This window comes from Akebia trifoliata, chromosome 3 (assembly GCF_017979445.1).
Source record: "Akebia trifoliata isolate Shusen 1 chromosome 3, ASM1797944v1, whole genome shotgun sequence".
NCBI classification, from domain to species: domain Eukaryota; kingdom Viridiplantae; phylum Streptophyta; class Magnoliopsida; order Ranunculales; family Lardizabalaceae; genus Akebia; species Akebia trifoliata.
In genome coordinates this window covers 34,186,425-34,196,055 of record NC_141377.1, presented here as the reverse complement: position 1 = coordinate 34,196,055, position 9,631 = coordinate 34,186,425, and the positions used below count along the sequence as shown (strand labels likewise).

General features: G+C 36.7%; 1 protein-coding gene across 3 annotated transcripts; it reads right to left on the bottom strand.

Annotated features, from left to right (window-relative positions):
• On the bottom strand, positions 1-7,676 carry LOC147406527 (uncharacterized). 3 transcript variants are annotated; one of them, XM_086434603.1, is made up of 5 exons: positions 7,543-7,676; positions 7,020-7,258; positions 4,082-4,713; positions 1,490-2,005; positions 1-338 (listed from the first exon to the last, which is right to left on the bottom strand). In XM_086434603.1, the coding sequence occupies exons 2-5, from the start codon at positions 7,249-7,251 to the stop codon at positions 180-182; spliced, it is 1,539 nt and encodes a 512-aa protein (XP_086290729.1). In that variant the 5' UTR covers positions 7,252-7,258; positions 7,543-7,676; the 3' UTR covers positions 1-179. The 3 variants fall into 3 exon arrangements, with proteins under 3 accessions (XP_086290729.1, XP_086290730.1, XP_086290728.1); XM_086434604.1 differs by having other exon boundaries at positions 7,020-7,151; positions 7,543-7,672; XM_086434602.1 differs by having other exon boundaries at positions 7,020-7,275; positions 7,543-7,656.
• Positions 7,677-9,631: the final 1,955 nt, after the last annotated feature.

The window sequence follows — 9,631 nt, the reverse complement described above, 5'->3', positions numbered from 1 at the left end:
TGAAAGCAGAGAAATCTTCAATTAAAAGCAATAGAGGAGCTAAAGCACAAAGGGTCTTCTTTGCCAATTGGATGAAAAAGAGCTGAGGAAAATAAGAAAGCAAAGGTGATGTGGTTTCTCAATCAGAACTTCCATACATTTACCCTTATTGGTGCATATCATTTACATGAAGTTGCATGTCAAGAGGCATACCCACCACTACCAGAGACATCTTGAGGAACTAAGACATCGAAATCACTCACAGTCCATTCGGCCGTTTCACTTGTACCACTAACATATATTTCTGTACCAACATTTATTGAAGACCACACCCTCTTTGCTGGTTTTGTTCCTGGGTCCTGCAATATAGCACCACAGTAACATACAATCAGCTCTATATAGTTTATACGAGTACCATGACAAGTTCATCAAGAAACAAGACATAAGTAATCAAATTAATATTAGTGAATAAGCTTTCTACAGTCCATAAGATATGTATTAAAGGAAAATTAACACAGGAAAGGTTTCCACGATGATCCAAAATAAGATTCGTGGCTGTATAGTATACTTCAATTTTAAGTGTAAATGTCTCATCCACGTCGTATCAGCCTTGGTCCTTGGCATGTCTAAGTAACATAGGGGATGGAAAAACTAATTTGTTTGCTACTGAGTGGAGTGAAATCGTATTTTACTTGATGGGGGGGGGGGGGGGGGGGGGGGGGGGGCGGCGCATGGTCTGATTTCGAGGGGGGGGGGCGCATGGTCTGATTTCGACTGAAACTAAGTCAAGGACTCGATCAACACTATAGGGTTCGGAAATCTTACGAAACATTCAATATTTAAGGCTCAGTCAAATTTCTGAGTCCTCTTGAGTTTTTCTGATTACTATAATGGGTCCAGTTTTTTTCGGCTTCCATAACAAAAGAAATGAGCAAACATGATTAGTATACAACATGGATGATGTAAAGGAAAAAAGACTTTAACTCACCCATAATTTCTAACCATGTTACGACAAACTAACAAGCATGTATTCTCATACATACAAATCTATCATTGATACAATGCACTTACCGACGTTCAAGCATAAAGAAAGGCAAAACAGTCATGCTACACTGACATCCTACAACACTTTCTACAGCACTGTTTGTGCAGAGAACCATCATTTTTCCTTGAGGGTACAACACACATATCTCGAGGAAAAGCATCTATGGTTCTGTGCACACCACCATGTCAGTGTAGTGCTGGGGACAGTGTCGTAGAAAGTCAGGGGGGTAGCATTTTTCAAGGCAAAAATACAAGTCAAGACAAGGTTCCAAAGATGACCATTACTCAGAGAGAAACGTCACATAGAAATGGCAGGTAAAATAAGGTAATCAAGCATATGACCCACATAAATTACAATGAAACAGGAAAAAAAACATAACTACTCCCAAAAAATCCCATACATAATTTTTATTTTATTTTATGGTGAAGTTCATTTAAAACCATAAAAAATATATAAAAAAATCACCTGGTAGAAGTATAACCGATTGGAGAGGGACCCAACATCAAGCTCCCAAATCCTAGAATCCCCAATCCACCCATCACCTTTTCTTGCAGGATAACCATGCACTGCCCACTCGGGATGCGGTAAAATCTGTACCAACTCCTGTGCTTGAGGATTGCTATATGGATCACAAATATCAAATGGTTTCTCCAAATAATTAGCATTCCCTGGGCTGCAGTAAAGATGATAAGCAGAATATGGAAACTGAGATGTATTGGTTCTATGTATCTTCTCTCCATTCTGACTAATATGGTAAGGTGGGCAAGATACAAGCTTATCAGGCTGGCACCAACTGCTTGTTGCCGGGTTTATGATCATCTCGCTGTATCTAGTCACGTCTGTTAGAACATCACCATCACACGGCTCGCCGTTATTCTTCCAACAGCTTCCAATATCAAGGAGATAAAATTGGCTGTTGGGGCCCCCACCGTCTTTAACGTTTAGTGTCAATTTAACCTTAAAATTTGGAGACTCCGGCAACTGACATAAAAAAATGGTTTCAACTGAGAGAGTGTTCACTATGGACACAACCCATAAAAGTGATGAAGTGCGGGACCAAACTGCAAACAGGATTGTAATAGGGTTCATTATGGGTTCATGGAATGCAGTGAACCAAGTACCACCACATTTATGAACCCAATTGTTGTGGTTCGCTGAATTTTTTTGTTGGGTTTAGTGAACCAAAATGTAAGGTACAATGCATTTGCTTTAGAAATTTGATTATGTAAATATAAAAGAGAAATGATTAAAGAGACTTCTATTATAGTCCATTTCTTTCTCCTCAAAGACATTTTCAATCTGCCCATAAATTTTAGCTTGTTTTCAGTGCTAAGGGTCATCATTGATGAAGAGTGCACTTGATTCTTTTCATCATCTTCGAGCTATCACTAAATGAACATTATCTTTTTTTCATGCTTTTTGGAATATAAATACTTGATGGCTAGAGTTTCATTCAAATATGACACTTAAACTTGATACTGCATTGGCTTTTAGAAGTAATATATTTTTGGATATATGTATGTTTTAAGTTTTATTTTTTTTATTTAATATATTTTTAATGAATATTTATTTAACATTATGATTGTACTTTTAACTTGCTTACTATCTGTAAAAATATGCTTACACGCTATACATGTGATACACACATACCTACATGCTATCTCTTCCTACCCCTATGAATTGGATTTTCTAGAGTAGCAAAACCATGAACCCGAGTTCGAACGAAGAGAACTAATGACCCAGGAAACATGGGTCAAAACTGTTGTTATTGGAGGCATTGGTGAATACTGCCGTTTGTTCCAAAAAGAAAAAAAATCCTATACTCCCCCCCTCCCCTCTCCCCCTACGGGACATTCCAATCATTCCACCTCTTTATTTTGCTATAAAAAGACCAAAGTCCAGAAACAAGATCAGTAGTTCTATTAGCCTTTAAGAAGAGGAAGGCTCTTCAGATTTTTTTGTGTATTTCTTTGGAGACTTAATTAGGTATCTTTTATTTTTTACATCCTTTCAAGGATATTTTAGTAGTCTACCTTGTACGCACAATAATAAAATATTATCTATGCTGTAACTATTCTTGATGATTTGTAATAAGGGAGGGGTCCCTTACAACCCAGCTTATCAATAAAATATATATTTTCTTAGGGTTTCACATATTATGCATTCCAAAAATCTCCAATGCCCTTACCCTTATCATCAGGCCTGCCAAAACATTTCACCAAGTGAGGAACTTTCAGGCCTGATGGAACCCATTCATTTAGCCCGCCTTGGAACTGATAATGCAACCCTAAAACTCAGAGAGGAGAATGTGTGTTACCTAGTTGGATCTGTAGGCCATGCCTCAAAACAGAGAGGAACAATGTTGGATGAGAACACATGTATACAGTATTATAAACAAAGTGGGGAGTCCATCATGTGTCTGAATCTTAGTCCACTCAGGTAACGCATTCATTATGAAGCCTCCCCACCTCTCCCTCTTCCACCAACAACCAACTGCACAAGACCAACCTCATGGGCTAGTGAATGTAGGACAAGAAGATGCAGTGGTCAACCATCCCAATGTAAGAATAGATCGAGGGCGTTGAGCCCCCAATTAAAATGAATTAAAAGAAAAAAAACATGAAGACTCAACTAGTATAAGAGAAAACTTTTGGGAAAACATTTAGGAGGTAGAAAACATGATGATGGTGAAAGAATTAAAAAGAAACACAAATTTGGTTGAGTGATAACTCTCTTTTAAACTTTTTATATCGGTAAATCTCTTTTAAACCTTCATATCATTAAAAGTGCATGAGCAAAAAATGCCCTTGACTTCTTAAAATCTTTTAATATACCCCATCAACTTCTTAACTTTCAACAGAGAGGTAAAACTAAAGAAAAATAAAATCAAATGCTTCATTGACATCAAATAAAGTGAATGAAATTTTGAGCGACTCAAGATTTTGCATATTTCAACTCAAGCCAAGTTCTGGGTCCCGTGCTCAAGCTGGTCCAAGTCTAGGTGTTTTGAGGTGTCTAAACCAAGAAAATAAGTAAATTTACATCATGGGAAAATACCTTTCTCATGATGCCACGACCTTCATAGTGATAACCCCCATTGAATCCTTTCGTTGCATCAGCACGAAGATACAACATAAGCCATGGATATTTCGAAGATGTTGTCAATCTGTGAGAGAGAATCCAACTTCCTGTGCTTGAATTCTTCTCCCATAAAACTGAGAAATAGGAGTTATTCACTTCAGCCTTGCTCAAATTGGCATCAAGATCATAGGTCCCATAAAATCCTCCAGTTAAAGACATCATTTGATCTCCAGAAGAAACCACTCTAGAAAGATTATGATACACAAGTGGCTGATTCATACATCCATCACCAAAACAAGGAAACTTTCTGTCTGTGATAATTGGACTAATTTTTTTGCCATTTTCAGGACAAAATGTAGTCTTGGTATCAAAGTTTCCGTTCTTGAGCATAACTGTCCAAAACTGCCATGGGTTTGCCGAATCACGCACCTCACAAAGGGATGCAAGATATAGTTCCTTTTCCACAGCATACAAGTCAGGGTCGGCATAAGATTTAAAATCAGATACGGGAAACTCATCACCAGCCCCTAACCTATTGTCTGACTCCATCACCTTGTGATGTACCTCACACTTGCTTCCATTATCACAAAGGTTACCACCCAAAGGATCTGATTATTAGAAAGTGAGAATTACAAGCATAATATAGAATTCATTTTATAATATTAGTTCACTATCACATTTAGGATATGGTTTACCGACTCACCATTAGCCTTGTACATGGAACAAAGTTTACAGATCCGGACAATGATGTTATTCAAGAAATAAATACCTTGAACATATCAAAACAAATATGACATTATAGTCCATAAAATTATCCTACAGTTATAGAACAAGATCCAAAAGGAAGAAAGACTATAAACCGACATTGAAATAATGCATTTCATCCAAATGGAGGTTTGGGCTGGAGAGAGAAAGCTTGTGGCGTAAGGTGATTGTGGCTTAATTTGGAGAGGACAGTTTAGGGTGGGAAAGTGGTGGGGCCAAGGCTACATATGGGTGCAGGGTATGGAAGGGTATTCTTCGAGTTTTGCCACAATTTAGGAAAAGAGCGACCTTCCAAATTTGGGAGGGGTGATAAAGTCAGATTCTGGGAGGATTGGTGGTGTGGGGATTCCCTTTGATGGTCAAGTACCATATTTGTGAGAAATCTCAAGGAAGATGAAATCGGGGGGGGGGGGGGGGGCGGCAAGACCTTGGGTTTTAGGTGAACTCTGAACGATTGGAAGATCCCGAAGGTGGAGGCTTTATTGGATGATGTTAATAGGATTCCCTGGTCTGTGGATAGGGAGGACGAGAGAGTTTGGGCCACTTGTGGCAAAGGTTTGTTCTCTGTTAGCCGATTCTATCATGAATTGGGGAGGATTGGTGCGCCTTCATTTCCCTACATGGCAATTGGGTGCCTAGAGTTCCTTAAAAGTTGTCTTTCTTCTTGTTGGCATCAGTATGGGAGAGAATCCTCATGGTTGATTAGCTTAGAAGAAGAGGCTTTTGAGGTCCTAACTTTTGTTGCATGTATATGCGGGATGAAGAATCAGTGAATTATTTGCTCATTTACTGTATTGTTGTGGCTAGGGAGGTTTGGACTGATTTCCTGTCTTTATTTGGAGTATAGTGTTGTTTATCTTCTCCAGTTAGATCGGTTTTTGAGGCTTGGTTACAGCAGGGCTCTTCTTTCTGTGATTCCAAGAGGCTGCTGTGGAGCATTACCCCATTTGCCATTGTTTGGGGGCATTTGGAAAGAAAGAAATTCCAAGAACTCTGAAGCAAAGGAACTTTCAAGCAACAATATAATCCTCTTGATTTTGAGTCTGTTATTCTATTGGTGTAAGATCTTTAAAGAGTTTAAAGGAATTTTCTTCAAGGATTTCTTAGTTCGTTGGGATAGAATCTAGTCTTTGTCCGGGGAGTAACATTCTTTGTTGTGGCACTTTTGCACCTTTCTTTGTACCCACTTTTTGCTGGTTATCTCAACCAGCTCTATTTTTTTTTGGTAAGTAGCTATATATAAGTAATGAACAAATCTCAATAAAAGACACCACATATTGAATAAAGACCCATTAAAGAAAAAACAATTAAATAATTAGTCCAAGTTGAGTCTGAAACACACCAAATTGGAAAGTTGAAAGACTCAAAATCTGCATATATCAGTGTTACAATTATAATTCTAGGAGCCACCTGAACTAAATTGACCCCAAAGAGTGCAGTACGAGTCTTGAATTTGAGCCTGTGCTGAGTCTCTTCCTCTTATCTTATACCATTTGCATTTCTTCCAAAACAAAAAATATTCATTGACATCTAAACAAATTAAATCTAGTGGTGGGGACCAAATAGAGATTATCTCGGAAATCTAAACACAAAGTGAGTTGCCCATACCATTGAGAATATGATTACAAGAATATCAGTCCATTGCGACATTCCGAATATTGCGAATTGCGATGGTTGAATTCATCAAGATTATCTATGAAATATTGCAAAAAATGTTACATTCATACCTACACGTAGGCAACATGGAGCCTATTTTTCCATTTAATCAGCTAATATGGTATCTATCTGGTGAGCAACAATTTCATGTCAGCAATCAGACCGATGTTATGCATTCCTCAGTTTGGGCCTGAGACCGACAATGCAAGTGTAGCTCTCACAGGGGAAGACATTTTTGACATAGTTCTACACTGGGTGGTTGGCCTGACAACTTTCTCTTCCATTTGGGTCTGAACCTCAATTTTTTGAATGTCAGGAGGGATAGACAGATTTATAGCTACGAAGATCATCACCATGTTGATTCATTTGGTGATTGTATAGTTCAACATTTCTATGTGATACCCACCACTCTATATATAATTTCAGATGTCAATCCCAATAAATATCCTTCATGGTTTGATTCAAAAATTCATAATGTATCAACTATGCATACCTGTAATCATGGGACAGTACAAATCTGCACAATCTGCCTCCCTTGGACTGCCGATGTTAGGCGCTTCGAGCCCAACTTCGTTGCAGAAATTCCAAGCCTCCAATGCAATTCTGATGTTTGGGTTCTTCATTCCTGGGTCCCCAATTGCAGAAATGTAGTCTTCATCAGCAATAACTAGAGTGGTGGCCAAAACCCAGAGATTCATAAAAAATAGAACCATAGAATCCTTCATTTTCAATCTGTGTTTATGAGAAAACTAATCAAAAATAAAAAAAATTGAATTAGAACTAAACTTCCTTGAACACACCCATGGTTCAAAACAGAGACGGTTGTTGCGAACATGGGCAGTAGGGGGGGAGAGGAATTGAAATGGAGGACTTGGGAAATGGGTTGGTGGTGATTTTATATAGATTTGCAGTGTAGGATGGAAGATTGTTTAGCTTAGAATAAAAGGTAAAGTGGGTGGTGGTTGTGATTTGTGAGTTGTAACCAGTAAGAAATGTAATGATATAAACTAACTTACGCCGCAATTGGCCAACTTCAGCAACCTATGCCCCATTCACATCCAGAGGTGGAACTCTCTTTGTGTTCTTGAAAATTAAGGTGTCTTGTGCTCTCCCGTGGATTCAATTTTAATTTGTGAGGAATAGGAATAAAAATAAGGACATTTAGCATAAAAATTCATTAGTTTATGGAATTGGCAAAACAGGGCCACTTTTTTTTAAGTTCAAAATAGATTATTGCTACAGTAACTTTTACTTTTGAACATAAATTCCCTCACATATAAATTGTAACTTCCACCCTTCTAATATTTTATACGAAAGAGAGAGAGCTATCAAAATCCATTGGAGTTCACCAAAGAGACTCTAGATTTCAAGAACAATGGTGAATCTTGCAAACCTTAGTTTTCTTATGTTCAAATCATGATTTATTGAAGATTTCCACTAAATGTTGTTAATCTCTCCTCTATTTCTTTTATTTTTTTTAAATCGTTTATATATTCTTATAATCTTGATACATTTCTCGTCCACAATTATAGAAATGAAAAATAGTAATAAAAAAAAATTGATTTCATAGAATTTTTATAATTCATAAAATTTACCTAATGTCAAACTCGACGTTGAAATGTATTATAACTAGCAACAAGCCTCAATGGTTACTATTGTCGAGGTTCGATGATGTGGAAAATTTTCACTTACTGAAACTTCTATTAAACAATTTCATCGAGGTTTGACCATAGCTACAGTTGACAAGGGGTGGCAATCTTAACACGACTTGCAAACACAACACGAAATTAGTGGATTTGGGTCAAGCCTAACTAGGTTTAGGTCATAATAATGTCAACCTGTCTAACACCGTAATTAAATGGGTTAGGTCTGGATTAAAGGCGTCAACCCACTTAACCCGTATTAACACGTTTAGTTATTCTGTCATTAATGCATAATTTTAAATACACCAACAATTATTTTAGAATTGTTTAAATTATCCACTTGTTTTGCTTGAATTTCCTAAAAAAAATTCATAATATATGTTTTCTTCAAATTCTATAAAATATAGTATGTTTCAAGATATTTTTCAAATAATTAATAGTTGAACTTTTAGTTTGGAAAAGAAAATACATTTTCTTTACTAAGTTATTTATATATATATTTTGTCCCGTTCACCACCCTACGCTTTACCAAATGTGTTTTGTCTTACATGAGTTAGAAGTTTTGGAATAGGCTGATTTTTGGTGATGATGATCTCTATGGTGAGGAGATCTCCTCACCATAGAGATCATCATCACCAAAAATCAGCCTATTCCAAAACTTCTAACCCATCCTCACCAAAAAAGAGATCATCATCACCAAAAATCAGCCCATTCCAAAACTTCTAACCTCATAAAAAATGGTTTACAAAAAATGGACGGTCCACGATTTTTCAACTTGTAAACATGGGGCTAAAAATTTCGGAATAAGCTGATTTTTGGTGAGGAGGATCTTCTAATCGTAGAGATCATCCTCACCAATAAACAACCCATTCCAAAACTTCTAACCCATGTAGGACAAAACACGTTTGGTAAAGCGTAGGGTAAAGTGTAGGGTGTTGAACATTTCCCATTTTTTTTAATCTGGTTTTTCATTGAAATCTAGAGCCATGTATTGTTTGACTCCTAATATGGTGATCCATAATAATAATAATAATACTTTCCTTATTAAGTTAGTGAGAAAAGTTTTCTGACCAATGGTTGTAAAGGACAAAATTTTATGAATTTTGAAAAAATAAGATTCAAAATAAAGTTATTTTTCATCATTTAACTTAGTTTATGGTTGTGTGATTTTATTTCTAGTAGTAGTATTTTATTTTTGGTGGTGGAAATGGTGCTTATTTTTTTTTTAATAAAGATTAGAATTTTATTAAACAAGTTATATATGTGTTGGGTCAGATATACTTATTTATAAATAGATTGGGTATGACTTTAAGTTTTTGAGACGATTATTAAATGGGTTGGATTTGGATTTTGTAAATTTTCATAATACCCTTTACTCAATATGATACGAACACAACTTGACCTATTGCCACCCCTACCATTAACCTCGATGCTGGATAAATTTTGTGAACAAAACCGTGAA

Excerpts from the sequence above, each read along its gene's own strand:
- LOC147406527 (XM_086434602.1), bottom strand. The coding sequence starts at position 7,578 with ATGGGGCATAGGTTGCTGAAGTTGGCCAATTGCGGC. Across the intron at positions 7,276-7,542 it reads TGAAGTTGGCCAATTGCGGC|TTTTCTCATAAACACAGATT; the intron begins GTAAGTTAGTTT and ends ATTTTTGATTAG. Across the intron at positions 339-1,489 it reads ATCGGTTATACTTCTACCAG|GACCCAGGAACAAAACCAGC; the intron begins GTGATTTTTTTA and ends GCTATATTGCAG.